Below are 21,128 nucleotides of genomic sequence, written 5' to 3'. Positions count from 1 at the left end.
TTTTCCCCCAGTAATCTCTACACCCGACGTGGGGCTTGATCTCACAACCCTGAGACCAAGAGTCGCAGGGCCCCCGGACCAAGCAGGCCAGGTGCCCCTGGGATCTGAATTTTGGGGGGATGTGGGGATCGCACGGGGACACGTGCCCCGGATCTGAGTGCTGACCTTGCTCACGGTCACCCAGCTCCCAAGAAAACCATGCTGGTGCGCCTGTGTGTTTAATGTGAGTCAGTCTTTATTTTGCACTTTGTGTGGTGCATTAACGAACTCCACATACAATATAGCATTACATATTGTAGCTTAGCATTACAGCATTATGAAGTTTCACACAATTCATGTTTGCTTTTCCGGGTTTTTCTTTTTTTTCTTTTTTTTTTTTCTTTTTTTAATTTGACACATTTATTTTGAGTTTCCTTTTTTACAAGAGAAGACACAAGGTAAAGAAAGTCGGCCACATTGGAGAAGGGTCCTGGTGAGGGCAACGGGCAGTGTCGCAGTCGCGGCCACAGGAAAAGCCTTCCAAGAAAAGACCTGCATCGTTCCCTCTCCTGAGCAAGCCGCTCCTGTCCCACAAGCCAGTTCTATCTGCTTTCCTAGCTAGAGCATGTTCCTGGACACGTACATCTTGGCTGTGCTCCACTGAGACCTGAAAGGAGGAATAACTCATAAAGGGACTTTTGTTATTAAAAACTCTTGTCTTCCCAAAGGAATCGAGATATCAGCAGAGAAGTCCTGACTCTTGGAAAATCCGAAGCGGTCGCTCCCTGACCCATTCCTGACCATGAGTGCCTTGTGCAAAAGTTCGGGTGCGACTCTCGTCTTTCAACTGACTCTTGGGAGGAGGCGCTGCTCCTCGGCGGGATCGGCTAGCTCTGGGAGGGGCACGTGTGAAAGCCAAAGGCAGCTAAGAGACTTTGGGACAGCAAAGCCAAGGGCATGATGGGTCAGGCGTGAGGTAGGAGGGTGGAGAGCCCTGTGCTGTCTGCTGGTTCCCGCCAGGTCACCTCCCCACCCACTGCTCCACAGACCCGAAGAGCGGGAGCAACAAAGCTACCAGGGATGGGGAAGGGAGGAGTGGGGTGGGGCGGCCTTCCCACACCTGCGGCGGGAGGAGCTGCTGAGGCACACTCAGCAGGGCAAAGACCAGACTCTCGACGGCTGTTGCTTTGCATTGTTTCTGGGAAGGAAACAAAAGCGGGTTGCTCAGCAATTTCTGATCTTCAGACATTAAGGCGATGAAGAGGAAGCATTTAAGATTTTTTTCCTAATGGGGCTTCAGAATGCTCCTGTCAGATTTACATTAAACTATCTTAAAATGCATTTTTAGAAAACAAATTATTTTCTTCTACGTATGATACAGTATTTACATTCCATGGAGTTTAGGCTAGAGACGGGTGGTGTGGACAAACTGATGGGAGAGTGAGTCAGATGAAGGGGGCGGGGGCGGGGGGGGGCAGGGACAAGAACAGAGTGGGCTTTGTGCCTGCTCAGAACTGCTCAGCACTGCTTAGAATCCAGGTTTTAAAAAGAACAACGAAAAGATTCAGGGAGCAGACTGGTCTTAAATCCACAAGAGCTAAAAGAACGTCACACGCACCGTTGCCGCTCTGTCCACAGACACCCAGCAGCCTCAGAAGTGGGTCGGAAGGGGTGGACCTGCTCTCTGAGGCCTTGGCTCTGGTGGCTGCTAACCTGAGCTCTGCTGTCCGGACAGGCTCATGGCCTGGGGCCCGGGCTCTGCCCTCTGACAGGTCTCGACACCAGAGCTGTGGCTGACCGGGAGCCCGGAGCCCTAATCCCGGCGAGACACCAGCTCCCTCGCCACCGCGCTGCCCGCCAGCAGGAGGGGGTCAGCACTGCGTGCCTCCTCCGGCCCTTCACCTTGTCTCGACGCTCAGTGAGACCCAAGAACTAAGCACTCTGTTATGAGGGACACAGGATGGTAGAAGAGAATCCAGGTTACCTCGACTACCCATTAACTCCCATTTACTCATTTCACTCATTTCCTTAGTTTTAAGAGCCACAGTTGAAAAATTTAAGGATAAAGAATAATTTCTGAAGGCCCTTTTCCTTATGAAGCAAAACCAATCTCATCTAAGCTACCTGAGAAAACTCTAAAGCTTCTCGTGGGCCAGCATTTCTGGAAAAACAGGCCAGTTTCATCCTTCACACCAACAGATGGCTGTCCTTCGGCCATGGGGCTGCTAGAGGGTGCTGGACGCACCATTCTGCCCACACCCACGAACAACGAACGCCCCAGCTCCCTGGAGCCACCCTGGCCGGACTGGAAGGCTTTGAAGCTCTCTCCAGAGAAGACCCCTAGTTTCATAAACCCGAATTCTACCTCGAGGTCTGCTGTGTTCATGTACTTCATCGCACGTCAACCCCGGACTGCCCCTGAGCCCCCCCAGCAGGAGTGTGGCGGCAAGAACCCCACGTCCCGAATCCTCTTTCCCCTGCACAGCTGCCTCATCCACCCCAACTCCGTTTCTTGGCTCACGACAGACCTCTGCGCCCTGAGCTCAAAGGGCAGAGCTGTCCGAGGCGGGAAGGAGACAAGACGGGGTGAGGGCGCTGTGAGCAAAACAGCACCCTTCTGCTGAGCTGGGGGGCAGGAGTCACTCTCCAGAGAAGCCCAGTAAAAAAGAGGCCAGTTTCAGGTAATCAGCAAATACAATTCGGCACAAAACACAATTTTCATGGATTAAAATCTGTAACTTGATATTGGCAGTTAGGCTAATTTCAGTTTGTATTAGACATGCAAGTATAAGGTTACATTGTTATATATAGACTTGTGAGGCCTTTCCCTCTCTTTTTCCCCGTTAAAAAAAAAGGATTTCTAGTGCCTTGCAAAGGAGAAAAATCGTCATCGCTAAGAACTGATCTGCAGCTGTGGTCATGTGGGGTGTTCTTTGTGGGGTGTGTTTTGTAAGAAATCTTCTACAACTAAAATGAGGTTCCAAGTCCACTCCTGTCTGGCATCTCTGTCCCCGCCGGGGGACTAGTACTCGCTCAGACTGTGCCACTTGGCCACAGACTTGCGGGGGCTCTCGCAGACCTCCCTCCAGTGCTCGGCCCCGCTGCTGGTGACGCTGTGTGCCCCCAGGATCAGCCTCCCCACCGCCTCGTTCTTGGTGGTGCGGTCGAAGTCGATGACCAGGAACTCAATGCTGACGTCGGGCAGGAGGTCAGGGGGGATGTCGTAGACGAAAGACTCGTTGAAGACTGGGTTCAAAGTGCACTTCTTCACGTGGGTTTTCTTCTTGGCAATGCGCTTTCTGCCGTAGTAGACGTTCACCTTGACATAAGGATCTGGGGCCACCAAAGAGACAAGAGAAAAGGGAGACAGGCCCATGACACGGTCCTCCTCTCAAATGGTGGCTTCATGGCGGGGGGGGGGGTTTGCTCAACTCTGTGGTGGCCACTCACACATGGTCTCCAGGGACTGCACACCAAATGCACTGTGACTTTAGGTGGGTCTGCCTGCCCAGGCGAGGGGCCAAGGGAGCCAAGCCGGGACATAGCAGAACAACTTCCCCAAGTAAGGAGTGAAGAAAGCCCATGACACTGGGAAGCATTTTCCAGGGCGCAGGGACTCACAGATGCCTGCTGTGTTTTGGAGAGGTCAGGACACCCTTCAGGACACCTCACCAAACGTCGAACCATATCCACTCACCCGGGGCCCCTCCCGCGCTAGGGACATCTAGAGCCTAGGTAGTCACCGGGGAGGGAACATGCGCAGAGGAACAGGTGGGGACCGAAGGGCGTCGGGGATGCAGGCGGGGCGGCGTGGGGCCAGGGGGCCCGAGGCAGGTCGAGGTAAATAGCTGCTACCTGAGAGACCGGTGATGTCCATTTTCGGCAGATGTCGGGCTTTGAGGACCACCACGGTCAGCCTCTGTGCCACGGGCTGGTAGGACAGAGACACCTGGAGCTCCCCTCTGCTAATGCACTTCTGTGAAGAGGAAACAGCAGATGAGAGTCCTGGCCGGGGTGGGGGCAGGGCAGGGACAGCGGGTGTGCAGAGGCCAGGGCGGAGGGCCTGCGGAGGGCCGCGGAAGATGTGCATCCCACCAGTGTGTTACTACATTTAACAGGGAGGGGAAACGGACACGTTCTCATTATAGTCCTGATACTAAATGAAACCGATGGCATGGAGAGGTGGCCTCACCTCTCGTATTCACGAGCGTGAGTCTAAGGCCAGACTGGTCTGGATTCAAGTCCTGCTGCCCACCCCCTGCCTGTGTGACCTGGACAAGAACTTGACGGCTCTGTGCCCCAGTCTCCTCGTCTGAAGGTGCAGATAAAGACAGCACTGACCTCACAGCATCATCAAGAAGATTAAATACATTAAAACGGGTAAATGTTTACCTGTGCCCGTGCCTGGAGAAGTGCATTCTCTCCCATTCCCTCATTCGGTTCTTGCGATAACAGTTTTAGAGCCTGGATGGTGGAAGGCAGGAGACTTGGGGCTCAGCCTTCACTTTGCTGTTCACTCATGCTCTGGCTTTGGGCAGGTGTCTGAACTTCCTCCATTCCGCACGGTGAGTATGCACCCCTGCTGTCTGCCTCCCAGTGTCTTCTCCAGCCAAGCTGGCTTCCTCCCCAGTGCCCACAGCTTGGGGTTCCCCTCTTTGAATTTTATTCTAGGCCCTGCTTGGAAAATGAAAAAATGCACTGGCCCCCAAAGGACATTTTAAACAATACCTGGATACATTGCTAGGTGCTGGGGGTCCAGAGCTGATAGGACCTGGTTCTTTCTTGTTTTTCTTTCTCTTTTTCATTTTTCCCGTTTTTTGTTTGTTTGTTTTTAATTTTAAGTTGTCTCTATACCCAGTGTAGAGCTTGAACTCACAACCCTGAGATCAAGAGTTGCATGTTCCAGTGACTAAGCTGGCCAGGCACCCAGGATCCAGGTCTTGCTCTCAAGGAGCTTACCATGCCCAGAAGAGACAGAAACACGCCTGCCCTCATCAGAGTAGTAAGGAGCCCATCTGAGTGCTGCTGGGGTACCCAGGGGAGGGTTTGCCGACTGACCTCCGGGCTGAGTTTATGAAGGTGAGGAGGAGTCCGTGAGGCGATGTACAGAGGGAGGACCGGTCAGGACAGGCGGCAGAATGCCGACTGTGAGGGCATTGGGTCCACTGTGTTCCAAGAATGGTGGGAAGGGAGGCGCTGCCCTTGGGATGCTGGTGGGAGGTGGGGCGGGCGACAGAGAGGGAAACGGGGGCGGGGCGGGGGGCTTCTAACCAAACAGCAGAGCCAGCCGGAGCTCACAGGCAGGGGGATGGCTGCCGGCCCCGGAGGGACACAGTTGTTGCTGTGTTACTGTTTTACGAAGACTAGTATTGTTCTGGTGAGAGCTGGAGCATGAACTGGAGGGAGACAGGCCCAGAGGCTGGTGCATCAGGCTGCGGAGGTGAGCGTGGGGCAGGACGCATCTCAGGAAGAGCTCACCGAAGTGGAGGGCAATTTGTGTTTCTAGCTTATTGTTCTTGTTTTATTTATTTTTTATGTTTCGTTTTCTCATTTTTTTTTAATTTAAAAAAAATTGGGGCGCCTGGGTGGCTCAGTCATTAAGCGTCTGCCTTCGGCTCGGGTCATGATCCTGGGGTCCTGGGATCAAGCCCCGCATCGGGCTCCCTGCTCGGCAGAGAGCCTGCTTCTCCCTCTCCCTCTCCCCCTGCTTGTGCTCGCTCTCTCGCTGTCAAATAAATAAGTAAAATCTTTTATTTTTTTTTATTTTTTTTATAGATTTTATTTATTTATTTGAGAGAGAGAATGGGATAGAGAGAGAGCACGAGAGGGAAGAGGGTCAGAGGGAGAAGCAGACTCCCCGCTGAGCAGGGAGTCCGATGCGGGACCCGACCCCGGGACTCCAGGATCATGACCTGAGCCGAAGGCAGTCGCTTAATCAACTGAGCCACCCAGGTGCCCAGTAAAATCTTTTAAAAATAAATAATTTTTAAAAATTTTGTGTTTCTGGTTTATAAATTAGGGATGAGGCTGGGAGAAGGAAAACTAAAAGAGGTGGGGTTCCAGGAATATTGGACAAAATATGGAAATTTGGGACAAAAATCCCCCTTCTACCAACTCTTATTCCTTGTATTCTACAAAGCCTCAAAGAAATGGCACCTACCCCAGGAAGTGTTCTTTGATTGAGCAAGAACAGACTGTACCCACCACCAGCCTTCCATATGCCACAGACACACAAAATGACTTATTGTGCGTCTACTCAGAGTTGGCTGGAAAGGGGGAGGGAAAGGAGGAGGGAGAGGGGTTCAAGGGGGAAACCTACTCTCAGCAAGCACTCCCTACCTGGGGGGGTGCGCAATCTGTGCCGGAACAACAACAGAAAATCACTGAATTAGCTCATCAATGAAAAACAAGGAAAGAAACCTCAACGTCTGTGCTTGGATTAGAGGCCCAACTCATCTCAAGGAATGAAACTGTACTAATACTTCACATGGCTCAGAAACTTTCCTGAGGCTCTGTGTCATTCCAGGAATGTAGGGAAATGTCTCTCCTAGGGCATAAGATGGCTAAAATGCAAACTTAGCCTTTAGCTTTTGAAATTGAAGTCCCAAAGAGAACAGACTTGAAAAAGGATTTTCATGGCTTTTCTCTGCTAGATTGAAGGCCCACGTTTTTTCCTTACCCATAACATAGATGTTGTCAGCTCTTGATTACGTCCACGGGAAGTACCCTCAGCCAGCTTAAAATCCCAGTTTAAAACCCCTTGCCAACTGGTGTTATTCTGGCCTGCTTCCTTTTGACATGAGTCACACCCCAATTAGAGAACGTAAACTCATTTTTACTGTTAGCTACAGCCAAATGACATCAGGAGAGGAATCACACATGAAAAAGAGAATTAAATGCCATCCAGAAGAACATTCAGAACCGAGCTGTCCAAAACAGGGGCCACCAGCTCCATGTGTCCGCTTACATTTAAGTTTTAATTCATTAAAATTAAATAGAATTACAATTTCAGTTCCTCAGCCACACGAGCCATAGTTCGAGTGTCCTGGGGCAGACAGAGTGCATTTCCACCACCACGGATCCTGAAAGAACTTCGGGTTGGTCTGGGCTGCACTCCCCTACGAGTCCACGAATAAGGAAATATGAGCTTGATTTGAGGTCTGTGCCTGGACCACCCTTGAATATGCACATACAGTCTTTAAATACAATTTGAGGGGCGCCTGGGTGGCTCAGTCATTAAGCTTCTGCCTTCGGCTGGGGTCACGATCCCAGGGTCCTGGGATCCAGCCCCGCACCGGGCTCCCTGCTCCGCGGGAAGCCTGCTTCTCCCTCTCCCACTCCCCCTGCTTGTGTTCCCTCTCTTGCTGTCTCTGTCAAATAAATTAATAAAATCTTTAAAAGAAAATACAATTTAAACTTTATACACAGAAGAAGGGGAAAAGAGAAACTTGATTTGAAAAACAAAGTTTTTGAGGGGCACCTGGCTGGCTCAGTCATGGAACATGCAAGTCTTTTTTTTTTTTTTTTAAAGATTTTATTTATTTATTTGAGAGAGAGAATGAGAGATAGAGAGAGCACGAGAGGGAAGAGGGTCAGAGGGAGAAGCAGACTCCCCACTGAGCAGGGAGCCCGATGTGGGACTCGATCCCGAGGCTCCAGGATCATGACCTGAGCCGAAGGCAGCCGCCTAACCGACTGAGCCACCCAGGCACGCGGAACATGCAAGTCTTGATGGTGGGTTGTGAGTTCAAGCCCCACGCTGGGTGTGGAGCCTACTTAAAAATGAATAAGTAAATAAAATAAACCCGATCATTAAAAAAAAAAAGAGTTTTATTTGTAAAAAACAAAAAAATCCTTGACTATAAAATTATAGCTTGGATTTCCTAATTATTTGGTTAAAACTGTGTTTTGTGAATCACCCATTAGAGTGGAATGTTTGCAAAATCTAAATCCCCAAGCTCCTTCCCTAGCTTTGGGAAAGTGGACCACTTCTGGTTGCCCTTCTAATAATTTTCTCCCCTAAAATCACCCCTCAGGCAGTTGTTCTCCATCTGACCCCCCCCCACACACACACCTCTGGCCATTTTATACGGCAGAACGCCTGTCCTGCTCTTACTCTGCACCAAAGGCCAGATTTCACGTCCCTCCCCCTTCTTTCCCCCCAATTCTCACTGCAAGTAGCATCGTCAATGGTTCTTTCTCAAGGGCTCTTTGTCAGGGGCTGGGAGCAAGCTCCGTTTCCCAGCCCCCCGGCCTGGCGAGGCAGGCAGAAGCACAGGGGCAGAAAGGGTCTTATCCGTGCCTGAAAGAGCTGGGAGGCTTTGCTCTCAGACAGCAGGCTCCGGCCGCCTTCAGTGAACTAGAGTCTTGAAGAAGACACACAGATGAAGGAAGTGCTCAGGTGAGGCTCTGATCCCTGGAATCAGCAGAGCCCCTCCCAGAGTGACCGTCCAGCCACAGGGTCTTTGCACTAGGTGGACCCGCACATCCTCAGCACACCTTCAATGGGGCCAGAAGTCCCAAGGGCCACCTCCACACAACTCACAGTCATATGGGAAAACAAGAGAAACAAAAACATCCCTCATCTTCTCCCCGATGTGAAGGCACAGCAACCCTCTTCCTGGCTCGCTTCTTTCTTTTCAGTCCCTTTTGGCTCCACTGCGGGCCCTCTCAGGGTCCTTACAAACCTGAGATTTTAATAACCCTGTCATTCCCATGACCATGGTCACGGGCCATCAACACCAGATGCGGCCCAGGAAAGACAGGAAGTGATTCGGAAAACAGTGACCTGAAGAGACTGGGGGAGTCCAACAACCCTGCCAATTACTTCTGTTCTTTATCCCCTCGCCCTCTCTGGACCGCCTCCTTCTCCCTGCGGGAGATTTATTACGGGAATGTAAATTCAGGTTAACTTTTATCTGAGGGGCGTCTTGCTCGCTCAGTTGGAAGAGAGGAGACTCTTGATCTCAGGGTTGTGAGTTCAAGCTCCACGTTGGGTGGAGAGCCCACTTAAAAAAAAATGTCCTGAATAAAATATTAGAAAAAAAGCTGCCAGACACACACACACACACACACACACACACACACACACACACACACACACACCACGCTCACCACACACACAGCTAGAGGGCGCCTGGGTGGCTCCGTTCTTAAGCGTCTGCCTTCGGCTCAGGTCGTGGTCCCAGGGTCCTGGGATGGAGCCCCGCATCGGGCTCCTGCTTGGCGGGAAGCCTGCTTCTCCCTCTCCCACTCCCCCTGTTCGTGTTCCCTCTCTCGCTGTGTCTCTCTGTCAAATAAATAAATAAAATCTTAAAAAATTAACCCTTGATTATTAATGAAACACCACAGTATACATAATGCCCCAAATCTCTGATCTCTGAGTTAGACTCAAGAATTAGCTTTTTTTTTCTTTAAGATTTTATTTATTTATTTGACAGAGAGACACAGCGAGAGAGGGAACACGAACAGGGGGAGTGGGAGAGGGAGAAGCAGGCTTCCCGCCGAGCAGGAGCCCGATGCGGGGCTCCATCCCAGGACCCTGGGACCACGACCTGAGCCGAAGGCAGACGCTTAAGAACGGAGCCACCCAGGCGCCCCACAAGGGTTAATTTTTAATGCTTCCTATGTCTTACATATTCATAAGAGCTGAGAGCGCTCTCGGTGATCCCATGAGCCTTCCTGGCCCAGCCTGGATGAGACCTAGAGAGACGGTGATTGCTGGCCCAGAGAAAGGAGCGAGACGGAGGGTCGGAGAGGATGGCCAGTCCTGGGCTCCTCAGCTGGACTGCAGTGGACAATGGAAAGGACAAGAGGCAATTTTTCTGCTAGGGAGGGGAAATGCAGTTTCTGCTAAGGAAATGCAGTTGCGGGGGGAGAAGTGCAATTCTCACCAGTCCCCACCCAGGCTCCTAGGTGGGAGAAGACAATTTGGCCCCGTATTCTAAGGGGAGGCCTTCCACAGACCAGAAAAACCTCTTCACAGAGTGTGGGGTGGTTCAGAGCAGCTCTAACCGGTGAGCCAAGGGGAGATCCAGAAAGGGCAGACTGTTGGCCACAGCAGGGAGGATTGGGAGACAGGTGGAGGCTGCACTGCAGGGAGGCTTGGGGACTAGGGACCAGGCCGGCACAGTGACAGCCATGGCTCAGGATGGAACACGGCCCTGCCCACAGGCGCCGGCTCGGGAAACACGCTCAGGATGTCCAGGAGGCTGGAAGGTTCTGGGGCAGGGGTGCACAGCCTGTGTGTGTCCTGTCTGGGCCTCTCCCAGGGGATGTGTTGCTCAGGATCTTAGCCCTGGCTTGTCCCTCCTGAAGGGAGTTAATAAAGTGGAAAGACACTTGGCTCTTGCCAAGAGCCCCTGGCAGTTTAGCAAACGCCATTGTCTGTGCTCCCTGGCCAGTGTCCTGGATTTGAGGCTGTTTTGTTCCCAGCCCAAACCAGTCCCTTTCCTGGCCAGTCTCTTCCCAGCTGCAGCTTGGCACAGAGCCATTGGCTGCCCTCGGCCTTGGGCTATGAGAGCATGAGCTGTCTGGGGGCGTCCAGCCAGCCGATGGTCCTACCAAGGCTGGGGCTACAGGGAAGGACGGCTTGGGCAGCTGGAGGAAGGCAGGCAGCGGGGCACTGGGGCTGCAGGAAAGGGGTGTCAGCGAGCCCGAGCCCCGAGGGCCTGGCAGAACCCTGAGGAAAAGAGATGGCAGGCAAGGGGGAGGGGAGGGAACGGGAGGAAAGCAGGTCACTGCCCCAGTGTCTATCGGTGCTTCTGACTCCAACCCCAGAGGGTACAAGAGCCCTTGCTGTGGTGGACTCTAGGACGTCTCCTTGTGTCTTGCCCTTGGACCTGCGTTTATGCCCTGATCAAACCCCCCTAATACTCTGAAAACGCCTGGGCTTCCCAGCCGCTGCAAGGCCGAGCGGTTCTCTGGGCAAGGGCATGGCTGGGCCAGCGGCAGGGGGACAGGTGCCTGGGACATGCTTCGAGGGGCACTGCCCCCTGGTAGAGGGTACACTTCATGCCTGGAGCTCACTGCACACGCAGCCCCTACTGGGCCCGGAAGCCTCTCTTGTCCAGTCCCGAGCCCCCTGCCTCCCCAGTGAGTCCAGTGTGGGCCTGTAGGTGGGCATCAGGAGATAAGCATGGCCTCTAAGCTGTGGATCTTTCTGCAAGATGTACGGTTGTTTTCAGTGGCTCTGACATCCTTTCTGAACCTCCCACCTCCTTCTGCACTGACTCAGGCTCCCTTGCCTTCCTTTACTTTGTCAAAACAGAACAGAAATGTCTGCGAACCACATACATCTCCGGGGACCAAGCCTCACTAATAGTAGAAACGGTGGCAACAGTAACGGTAGTGGGTCCGATTTCTTGGAGGGTCACTGAGCGCGAGGGGCTGTGCAAATGCATCCTCTTGCTTCATGCCTGTGGGAACCTGAGATCAGAGTTGCTAAGCCGAGCTAAGTGAGCGGGCGAGATTTGGATTCAAACTCAGCTTCGACCTCAAAGCCCTTGTTATTAGCTACTTACGTTGTACCTTGAAACAGGAATGAAAGTCTAAATTTAAAATGCCAACGACCTCTTTCAAGGCACCTACTCACTATGGGGCAGTTGCCAAGATGGTCTCTCTCCCCCAGGGAACAGTGTGCCAGACACATTATCTCCTCAAATCCTCAAGCCCTCTGAGGAGGATGGTGTTATCAGCTCCATTTTACAGATGGGGAAACAGAAGCCTAGGAGGGTGCAGTGATCTAGCTTTGCCCCTGGGCTGGGAAGCGGTGAGCTGGGGCGTGATGTCAGCCCGTGTGGACAGAGTGCTCAGTGGACAACCACACTGCCCCCCAAGGTGTGCAAGAAACGCATGAACCAGGGGGCATGGGGGCATGTTTCTGACTCCCCTGAAATTACAACTCAAGAGCCAACGCCGGCCCAGTGGGGAGAAGGCAGGAGGGTGGGCTCTCATTCCCAGGGCTCAGAGGAGGAGGGTCTGCAGCAGGGGCTCGGCCTGGAGGGAGGCTCGGAGGTGAAGCAGCTCACTAACCTGACCTGGGGCTGGACACTAACCTGACCTGGTGGGGGCTGGACAGGGAAGCTGAGGGCAGAATTACTGAAGCCCCGTCATGGTTCACTGGTGGAAGATCACACAGGACTTTGGAGAAGAAACCAGCCCCACGTCCTTGATAGGATGAGGGTCTAGACTGGTGGGGACGAGCCTGCTCCAAGTAAGCTGGACTTAGTGTCAGGATGCCACCCGCGACGTGAAATGTCAGCAGCTACCTACCCGTCCCTCTCTCCTCACGAAGTTCCTTTTGGAGGACGCCCTCCATCTTACTTTGGTTCCTGCTGATTCTTGACTCCTACAGCCCCTCCCGGCTGTCCATACACCCCCTGCCCTTCCATTTGTTCCCTGAGATCGCATCTCCCCCAACGTCCCGGCCCTCCCCGACACACTCTTGCTCCTCACCTGGATGTTCCTTTTGGTGATGTCCCTGGTCAGCTGCGCCTTGCCCGTGCTGGGATCCACGCCGGCCAGTGGCACCATGACCTCCCCGATGACGTCGTCCCGGGAGAAGCGGTCAAAGCTGAGGACAAGGAAGTGCAGCACCAGGTCCTGTAGCTGGCTGTACGGGATGCCGTAGAAGGTGAAGGTCTCGTCAAACACGGGGTCCAGCGTCTTCCGCAGCACTCTGGTCTTCACCCGATGCCGCTTGTCGGGAAGGATGGTCATTTTGATGTAGGGGTCAGAACCCTGGGTCTGCTCGTCCATCACCGGCAGCCCGTGGGCCTCCTGGATCGTCACCACTAGGGCTTTTTTCGGGAAGTTATAGTCCACAGAGAAGGTGAGGGTTCCTAGCATGACATCCTCCTCTGGAGATGACGGAGACGTGGTTTTGCTCTCCCCGGGGGTCAGGCTCGCAACGGGGCTCCTCAGTTCTTCCCCATAGTCCACCTTGATGGGTAACTGGTCTATACAGGAGCCGGAGCTGGGTCCCTTGGGCCCTTTGTCGGGGCCCAGCAGGCCAGCCTCTGCCGCATCCACCAGCACATTCCCGCGCCCCCCTTCCCTCCCAGGGCCATCTCTGTCTCTCCGCACTTTGATGATTTTCTTCTTGTTGCTGAGGGTCTCTGGGTATATGCTGATGCCTTTGAGCATATGGATAAACTTATACGGTGGGGTCTTGTGCTTCTTCTCTGCACGCTGATGGCAGCATGTCCACACAAAGACGGTCACCGAGACGCACACTACCAGCACAGATGCCCCGACGAGGCCAGCCACCACTGGGGACACATCTGAAGGTGGAGACCAGAGGGGTGTCAAGGCAGGTGGACCTCAACCCCCTGCCCAGACCAACCCCTCTGCAGAGCCAAGGTACCTGCAGCCGAGCCTGCACAGCAAAACGCTCTCATCGAGGCCTGGGAGCCTCCCGTCTCTGGGAGATGCCCCAAGCCATTCTGTCCAACCAATCCATGGCTGTTCCTTTCCACCAAACCTGCATGAAATCCTTCTCTTCCCCAGGAAGCCTTCCCTAAAGAGCCCCACCCGACTCCTTCTTCTTTTCTTGGCCTTCTCTTAGCACTTAAGGACTTGGTTCACTCTTACTGATTCGTGTTCCACATAAAGCTGCCTTGTGTTATAAAGTTACCTTTTACCTCAACCGTTACACAACACACAAGGGCACGGGGCCGGCCGGGTCTGGCTTCAGGAGAATATTCCACGGCATCTCGTACAGGGTTTGCCGTGGGCTCGTGTTGACGGAATGGCCATCGGGGTGGAAGGATGTAGGGCTGACTCTGGGTGGTCCGGGTAGGGTGTTCAAGGGTGGTAAAAGTGGGTAGGTGGTTAAAAAGAAAGCTGGATCTGAGTACTTTAAAACTATGTTCCAAATTTCAGCTCCCAGCTCCAAATACTTGTTTTATTTTATTTTACTTATTTTTTTTCAAATACTTGTATTTTAAATAGGAAGAAATAAGGACCATGGAAAACGTCAGGCCTTTGCTCAAATATCGCCTTCCCTGACCGCCGCACATAAAAGTTCAACCTTCTTCCGGCTGAGACCCACGAATCCTAGCCCTGCACAACTTTCTCCTTGTGTCTTACCTTTCTCATACGCGGCAACACACACGCCCGTGAGCACACACATAATATACATCGGCACACACACACGTACATGGTTTTACTGCAAGAAATCTATCTTCACTAGAGAATAAGTCTCACCAGGACTGGGATTTTTTCTATTTTGTTCATTTCTGTCTCACCAGCACTAAAAATGCAGAGCTGGGGGCGCCTGGGTGGCTCAGTCGGTTAAGCGACTGCCCTCGGCTCAGGTCGTGATCCTGGAGTCCCGGGATCGAGTCCCGCATCGGGCTCCCTGCTCAGCGGGGAGTCTGCTTCTCCCTCTGACCCTCTTTCCCTTTGTGCTCTCTATCTGTCATTCTCTCTCTCTCAAATAAATAAAATCTTAAAAAAAATAAAAAAATAAAAATGCAGAGCTGGTACTTGGTACATATTTGCTGAATGAACAAATGACTACAGAGAAACATTGTTTCCTTCCTTTACTTGTGTCCTTTCCCATACAAGTGGGACCCCTTAAAGAGTTTGGCGTTTCTTTTCCACTGAAGCCAAACTGGGTTTAGGCCTCAAAAGTCTCCATAAAAGACCTCTATTTTTCCATATTACTTTTTAGGGGAAGACTTGGGTAGGGCAGGGAGAACTAAGGAAATGAACATGACTGTAACACATTCCAGAATCTTCTCGAAACATCCTTCTACCAGGTATCTGCCCGGCTCACTGCCTCACTCACTACAGGCCTCTGCTCAAACCTTACCTCACCAGAAAAGCATCTCCTGGCTGCCCCCAGTGAGATATTATCCCTGTCATTCTGCTTTATTTTTCTTCATAGCACTTATTACACCTGACATATTTTGTCTGTCCTCCCTTACTAGAGAAGATTGGTAAGAATAGTGACTGTCTGTTTTTTTGTTTTTTGTTTTTTGATTTGTTTGACAGAGAGAGACACAGTGAGAGAGGGAGCACAAGCAAGGGGAGCGGGAGAGGGAGAAGCAGTCTCCCTGCGGAGCAGGGAGCCTGATGTGGGGCTTGATCCCAGGACCCTGCGACCATGACCTGAGCCGAAGGCAGACGCTTAACAACTGAGCCACCCAGGCGCCCCTGACTGTTTTGTTCACTGCTATATCCCCACGTCCTAGAATCACGTGGCACCTAGTATTCAGAGAACAAATGAATCAGTGAATTCAAAACAGCCCCCGCACATTGGAAAAGTGAGTCAATATGATTACATATATCAAAGATAAAGGTAAAATTCTATATTGGTCTTCAAAACCTATCAATACACAACAGGAGACCCTACTTGACAAGTCTGAGCAAAAGCAGTCTAGTTGTGGGGCGCCCAGGTGGCTCAGTTGGTTAAGCGCATGACTTTATTTTGGCTCAGGTCCTGATCTCAGGGTTGTGCGATTGAGCCCCGCATCAGGCTCGGTGCTAGGCATGGAACCTGCCTAAGATTCTCTCTCTCCCTCTGCCCCTCCCCACCATGTGCATGTGTGCGCGCGCTCTCTCTCTCTCAAAAAAAAAAAAAAAGTAGTTGTTCAGGTGACCACAAGTCTGATGCCAACCCATACTATGAATACTGTGAATATGTCCAGATGATGGGGGGTGGGGGTAGTATGATTTAATCTGTGCTGGTCATGACATATATGCTATTCCGCCTAGCACGGACAAGAATAACAACGGCTCTTTTCTTGTGCACGTTTATTGTGTCCCTGCCAGACCCTGCGCCAGCGCTCCCTCTCAACCAAAGAACTCGCTGACTAGGTACCACTGATATCCCCACTTTATAACTGAGGATCCTGGGTACTCAAATCTGCCTTAGGCCACGTAGTTGCAAATGGCAGTGATGGAATCCAAACCCTGGTCTGCCTGACACCAGAGTGTCTCTACATGATGGATAATCAGGGTCATAAAAGACCAGGAAACCATACCAAATGAGGAAAGGTTGAAGGAATTGGAGCTGAGGGGTCTGGGAATAATAACTTTCTTCAGTTACTGAAGGCCTTTGGATGGAAGAGGTCTGGTTGGATTGTATGTTGGAGGGCAGGAGGCTACAAGAAGACAGACTCTGACTCAGTGAAAAGAGTCAAGTTGTTATTAGAACTGCCTCACAATGGCTCAGATTCCTTCATGAGGCAATGACTCTCCAACTGGAAAATTTCCGAGGTTGGATCTCCCTTGGTGAGGCCTATTCTAAAAGAGATTTCTTCAGTAGGGATTGGACTAAATGTCTCTGAAGTTCTTTCCCCAACATTCCATGATTCTATGAAGGTTGGGGTCAGGCAAGAAAAGAAGGGGTTACATCCTTTAATAATACAGGAGTAAAGCCCTTAACAAAATAAGTGAAGGTGACCACGTCCACGGCCATACTAAATAATAATAGTGTTTCTCAGATATTAAGTGGAATAAGAGTTGTTAGGGACAGGCTTCACAAAATGGGAGCAGCCTTGGTAGGAAGCTCCTTGAAAGCTGGCAGAAATAACATCCTGTCCATATCTCAGTCCTTGAGTCTTTGCATCTAAAGGGAGCTCAGTAAACAGCTGAAAAACTGATTGGATTCCATGGTCAATGAAAATGGGCACAATCTGAGAAAGTGTCTCTCCGTTCACCAATCAGGGACTTTCTTGAAAACTGCTTGCTACTGATTAATGACAGTGAAGAGCTTACCTCTATAAGACGAGGAAAGCAGGAAACCAACCAGATAGGTACATTTTTGAGAATGATTTAAAAGAGAGATATAAAGGTCCAGGCTGGGAGACATCTGAGTGATCCTTTGGGCTCCACCACAGATTTACTCTGTGGTCTTGAGAGTACCCACTGATGCCTCCATATTTGCTGTTAGAAAATGGAGGCGGGCTGGGGAGAGAAGAGGAGGGATTCCCTTGTTTCAGGACAGGGAAGGAAAAGAAGACAAACCTGTGAGGCCATCTGTGGACTATTCCAGGCACTCTCCTCCACCTGCTTTCCCACTTCTCTCCCTCTCTTTCTTCGGTTTAGTATCTGTTAACCCCTGCCTCTCTCCTCCACACCCAAGGCAGTGAACTAGAAAATCAGAGATGCGAAACTAGGAACCCTCTGTCTTGCTTTCATCAAAAGCTTGGTGGGAAAAGGAAGTTGGAACTAATGGCTGAAGTAAGGGTTTTAAAGTAGTCATAAATTGCAAGTGACTGTGCTGCTTGCTCCTTTTGTCCTCCAAGGTCACGGCTAATTGAGTGTTGGCTGGGTGCACCTCCCAAGGGCTAAGGCATTTGAAATGAAGTACTCTATGGGATGTGAGAGCGTCGGAAGTGGCAGCTCTCTATGTAGGACCCCTGTATACGTCCAAAGACCGTAAGACGTCTCTGGGCCGTGCTCCGCCTCTCAGCCTTGGACCAGACCTGCTGTTGACACTCCCTTTACTAAAACAGCTTTTCCCTGTCAAGTGGGCCAGGGTGATACAGTGAAATGACAATGGACTTTGGCATCAGCGGGACATTGGTTTAAGTCCCAGCATTACCTTTGCTGTTTGTTTGACTTGACCCAAGTTATTTTGTCTCACTGAACCTCAGTTTCCTCATCTGGCAAATATATATAATAATGCCTACACCGGAGGATGCTGTAAGGATTAAATAAAATGGAGTATGTAAAATGTTGAAATAATTTCTTTTCTCTCTCCCACTAATATTCCTTCTAAAGGAAACCACTATATTATGCTCCACATGCTCTAACTTTCCAAGGAATCTGGAACTCCAATTAGAGAAAAAAATATGTTGGAAAGAAGGCATAAGACAAAAGAGAAAGAGCAGGGAAAAAAAATCATGGAGTGCTCATGTGACTACAAAAGGGACAACTGTTTTGTAAATTTAGGACTCAGAGATAGAGATGCAGAAGGTGGAGTGGAAGAAAGAAATACAGCAAGCCTTGGGGAATCAGTCGGAACCAGCAGCTAATGGGTGTGATTTGCTCTCTGGATACCTCCCCTGATCTGAAGTCTTCTTCCTGATATTGAAGTGGGAGAGCTCATTTCCATGAACCTCTTACTGGGGGATGAGAAAAGCCATTTCCTAGTTGGATTGTGGCCCCACCCTAAAAATTGTTGTCTGGATGCTCAACCCTCCTGGATTGTCTGAAAGATAGACTCTCTTAGGGGATATGAAGGAACCCTCGGCTGACAGCAACTCTCATCCAAGCTGGGGTGGAAGTGAGGGAGGAGCAGGGCAACTCCTTTATTTTGCAACCAGGAAAGCAAAGCCCAGGAAGTTTGCAACCCTAGCACATTTGGGAGGAAGCCCCAAAAAGGAAAAAACTTGCTTATCCAGCTTTTCTTTCCCGTCTTCCTCCCTATTTTCCACTCCACTCTCCGCCCCTGGGAGTGCAGCCGAGCTCGGAGCCTGGAGGCCCGGTCCGGGACCAGCCGCTCCGCGATGACGTAATGCCTTGCCGGGTACACAAAGCGGCCTCCCCCGGCCCGGCCTCTCTGCCCCTCCCCCCGGCCGGGCCCGCGCCCCCGCCAGCACCAGCGCGGTGAGTCCCCCTTTCGAAAAGGCCAGCCAGGGAAACAGGGAACAAAGGCCGGGGAAGAGGGGCCTGGGCGCTGCCAGGAGGCCCAGAATAGACATCACGTCATCCCCGGCTCGGCAGCGCCAAGCGCCATTTGGTAGCATCGGACGGACCCACCATTACGGTGCAGAACCGCACTTGGGGGCCCTCCGCGGCCGCCGGCCCTGCGCCCCGCGCCCCACCGCCGGCCGGGCAGGGCTCCCCGCGCCCTCGCCCCCGCAGCCCCGGGTGCTCCGCGGCCGTCCCCCAGCCCCGGGACCCCCAGTCCCCCAGCTGCCATCTTGTCGCCCATCCCCCACCGCCGCCCTCCCCCGCAGCCCGAGGAGTGGGAGGGGGAGCAGGGGGCACCGCCCTGCGCGCCCCGGGGGGGGGGCCCGCCTCCTGCCCCCCCACTCCCACCCCGCAGAGCGCTGACGCGGCCCCACACAGGTTGGCGCGTCCGTCGGGACTCACGACCCCCGGCGAACCCCCGGCCGGGCCGGCCCCTGCAGCCCGCAGCTCAAGTTCAGGCGCCGCCCGCCGCCGTGGCAGGCCCCATCCTAGCGGGGCCGGCGCTGGAAGGCCCTGATGTGGGCTTCGCTCCCTCGCGGCACTGGGCCCCTCTGGCTTTGCGGCGGTGCCCACAGCCCCAGGCTTAGTTTTCCCGACTCTACTTACCAAAGCTAGGTCGGATATTGGTGATCTCAGCCATGTCGTAACCAGAGGCTATTGCTATAAACGCTTTTTCGAGGGTGGGACAAGTCTGGGGGCGCCCGGTCAGCACCGAGGCCGCCGCTGTAGAGCGCTAGCTCAGGGGAGGGGGAAGGTGTCTGGCGGACGCCTCCTGCGACGGTCGGGCCCCTGGTTGCCAGCTGCGGCCGCCTCCTAAGATGCTCCAGGGATGCTCTGAGCGAAGGATGCAGGTGCAGCCAGACTGGTCCTGATGCGAGGTAGGCCCCGCCTTCTTCCGAACGGCCCTCGGCAGAAGACTCCGCCTCCGTCCGAAAAGTTCCGGAGGCCAGGCCCCGCCCCTTTCCGGAAGCTCTCGGCGAGAGGACCCCTGCGGTCGCAGAGATTGCTTGAGAATTGAGACCCCGCCCACTGGCGGGCTGAGGGTCCGTAAGGCGGCAGCCGCGCGGCCCAAGAGGTGTAGGTACTTTTTTCTATGAGGTCTTGTAGATCCTGTGATTCCGTTCCCCGGGCTAAATACAGCGGCAGAATGTTCTGGGTGACAGGGAGCCCAGGATTGTGGAAAAAGAAAATTCTATACCGCCTGCATTTCACTATCATTTACCATTATTGTTACGCATTTCTGAGACCACTAAGGGTCATTACAGAAACTTCGTAAACTTCAGAAGGTCTGATTAAAGACTAAACCAGGTGATGGTTGCACAACTCTGGGAATTTACTGGGAATAATTATAGAAGTAAAATGCTACAATCCATCTACGGATGGGTTTTGTGGTGCGTACATTAAAGCTGTTAAAAAAAAAAAGACCAGTGAGGTGTGTCAAAGTTCACCTGTGTTGGGTATTTCCCTTCCAAAACTTTCAACACGCACACACGATGGGAGAGAGAAGGGCAGAGCGAGCGAGCAAACCAACAGATCTGTGCATTCTGTTGGTTGAAGAACAGGACACGGACGAAACTCCAAGCTTCTAGAGACTTCCTTGGCATTTGGGAGAGGTAGGGTGATTCAGGTTGTAGAATCCTGGCAGGAACCTCCATGATTACTGCAATTTCACCCTTCTTTTTGACTGTGGATGCTTTCATCTTGTTTACAGACAGGATCAGGTCAAATTATTTAAATGCATAAATATTTGTGGGTGGTTCACCTGTAAACTCTGAATGTTTAACACAGCTGAATGTGTTTTTTTCCCCAGCTTCGACATTCTGTCCTTCTAGAAAAGTGGAAAGAACATGGTTCTAGAAATCATTTATTCACTCAAAATCCATGTATTGAACATCCACTCTGCCCCCGGCACCCTCCCGAGCACTGGGTCAGTGTGCCTTAGAAGCCAGATTTAGGATACCTGATTTCCCCTGATAGCTGTGTGTGTTTGTGAAATCACCCTCCCAGCTGAGCCCGAAATTTGTTCTGTGTAAATTGGAAGGTATAATAGCCATCGTCCCACGGGGTTTATTGTGAAGATGAGATCACCTATGCTAACGTAAGTGAAAGCATTTGGTGGAATGAAGAGTATTATACAGACAGGAGTAATCACTATGGGTTGAGTCCCAGACTGCCTTCGTTTTATTCGGGAAACTGAACTATTTGTACAAACCAGGGAGTCCTCTCTCTGCAATCTTACGAATTCGCCATTTCCTCGGTCCCGTATTCCAGGTATCTCGCGGCGGGAAGGACTGGTTGTCAGACTACACCACTGCATCGCAACCCCCAGCTTTGTTTAGAGTAGGGCAGCTCCACGGCTTTTTCTCCATGGCAGAAAAAGCCAGGGATCGCCCTTAAATTCTTGGGCCGACAGCTGGCGCGGCGGCTTCCGTCCGCCCCAAGCTAGCATGGCGCCCGGAGGCTGGCGCATGCTCCTTGGCGGCTCGGGGGCGCGCACG

General features: G+C 52.1%; 1 protein-coding gene across 1 annotated transcript; it reads right to left on the bottom strand.

The window, feature by feature from the left end:
- Positions 1-223: 223 nt before the first annotated feature.
- Positions 224-21,071, bottom strand: SYT11 (synaptotagmin 11). Its single transcript, XM_028090321.2, has 5 exons — positions 20,843-21,071; positions 19,237-20,458; positions 12,436-13,262; positions 3,832-3,955; positions 224-3,312 (listed from the first exon to the last, which is right to left on the bottom strand). The coding sequence occupies exons 2-5, from the start codon at positions 19,268-19,270 to the stop codon at positions 3,002-3,004; spliced, it is 1,296 nt and encodes a 431-aa protein (XP_027946122.1). The 5' UTR covers positions 19,271-20,458; positions 20,843-21,071; the 3' UTR covers positions 224-3,001.
- Positions 21,072-21,128: the final 57 nt, after the last annotated feature.

This window comes from Eumetopias jubatus, unplaced genomic scaffold (genome assembly GCF_037043125.1).
Source record: "Eumetopias jubatus isolate StellerSeaLion01/CBP00866 unplaced genomic scaffold, mEumJub1_p1.0 scaffold_12, whole genome shotgun sequence".
NCBI lineage: Eukaryota > Metazoa > Chordata > Mammalia > Carnivora > Otariidae > Eumetopias > Eumetopias jubatus.
Note: the sequence above shows the minus strand (reverse complement) of the source record. Positions and strands in the feature narration are given on the sequence as shown.

Excerpts from the sequence above, each read along its gene's own strand:
- SYT11 (XM_028090321.2), bottom strand. The coding sequence starts at position 19,270 with ATGGCTGAGATCACCAATATCCGACCTAGCTTTG. Across the intron at positions 3,956-12,435 it reads TCACCAAAAGGAACATCCAG|AAGTGCATTAGCAGAGGGGA; the intron begins GTGAGGAGCAAG and ends TCCTCTTCACAG. Across the intron at positions 3,313-3,831 it reads CATCACCGGTCTCTCAGGTA|ATCCTTATGTCAAGGTGAAC; the intron begins GCAGCTATTTAC and ends TGGTGGCCCCAG.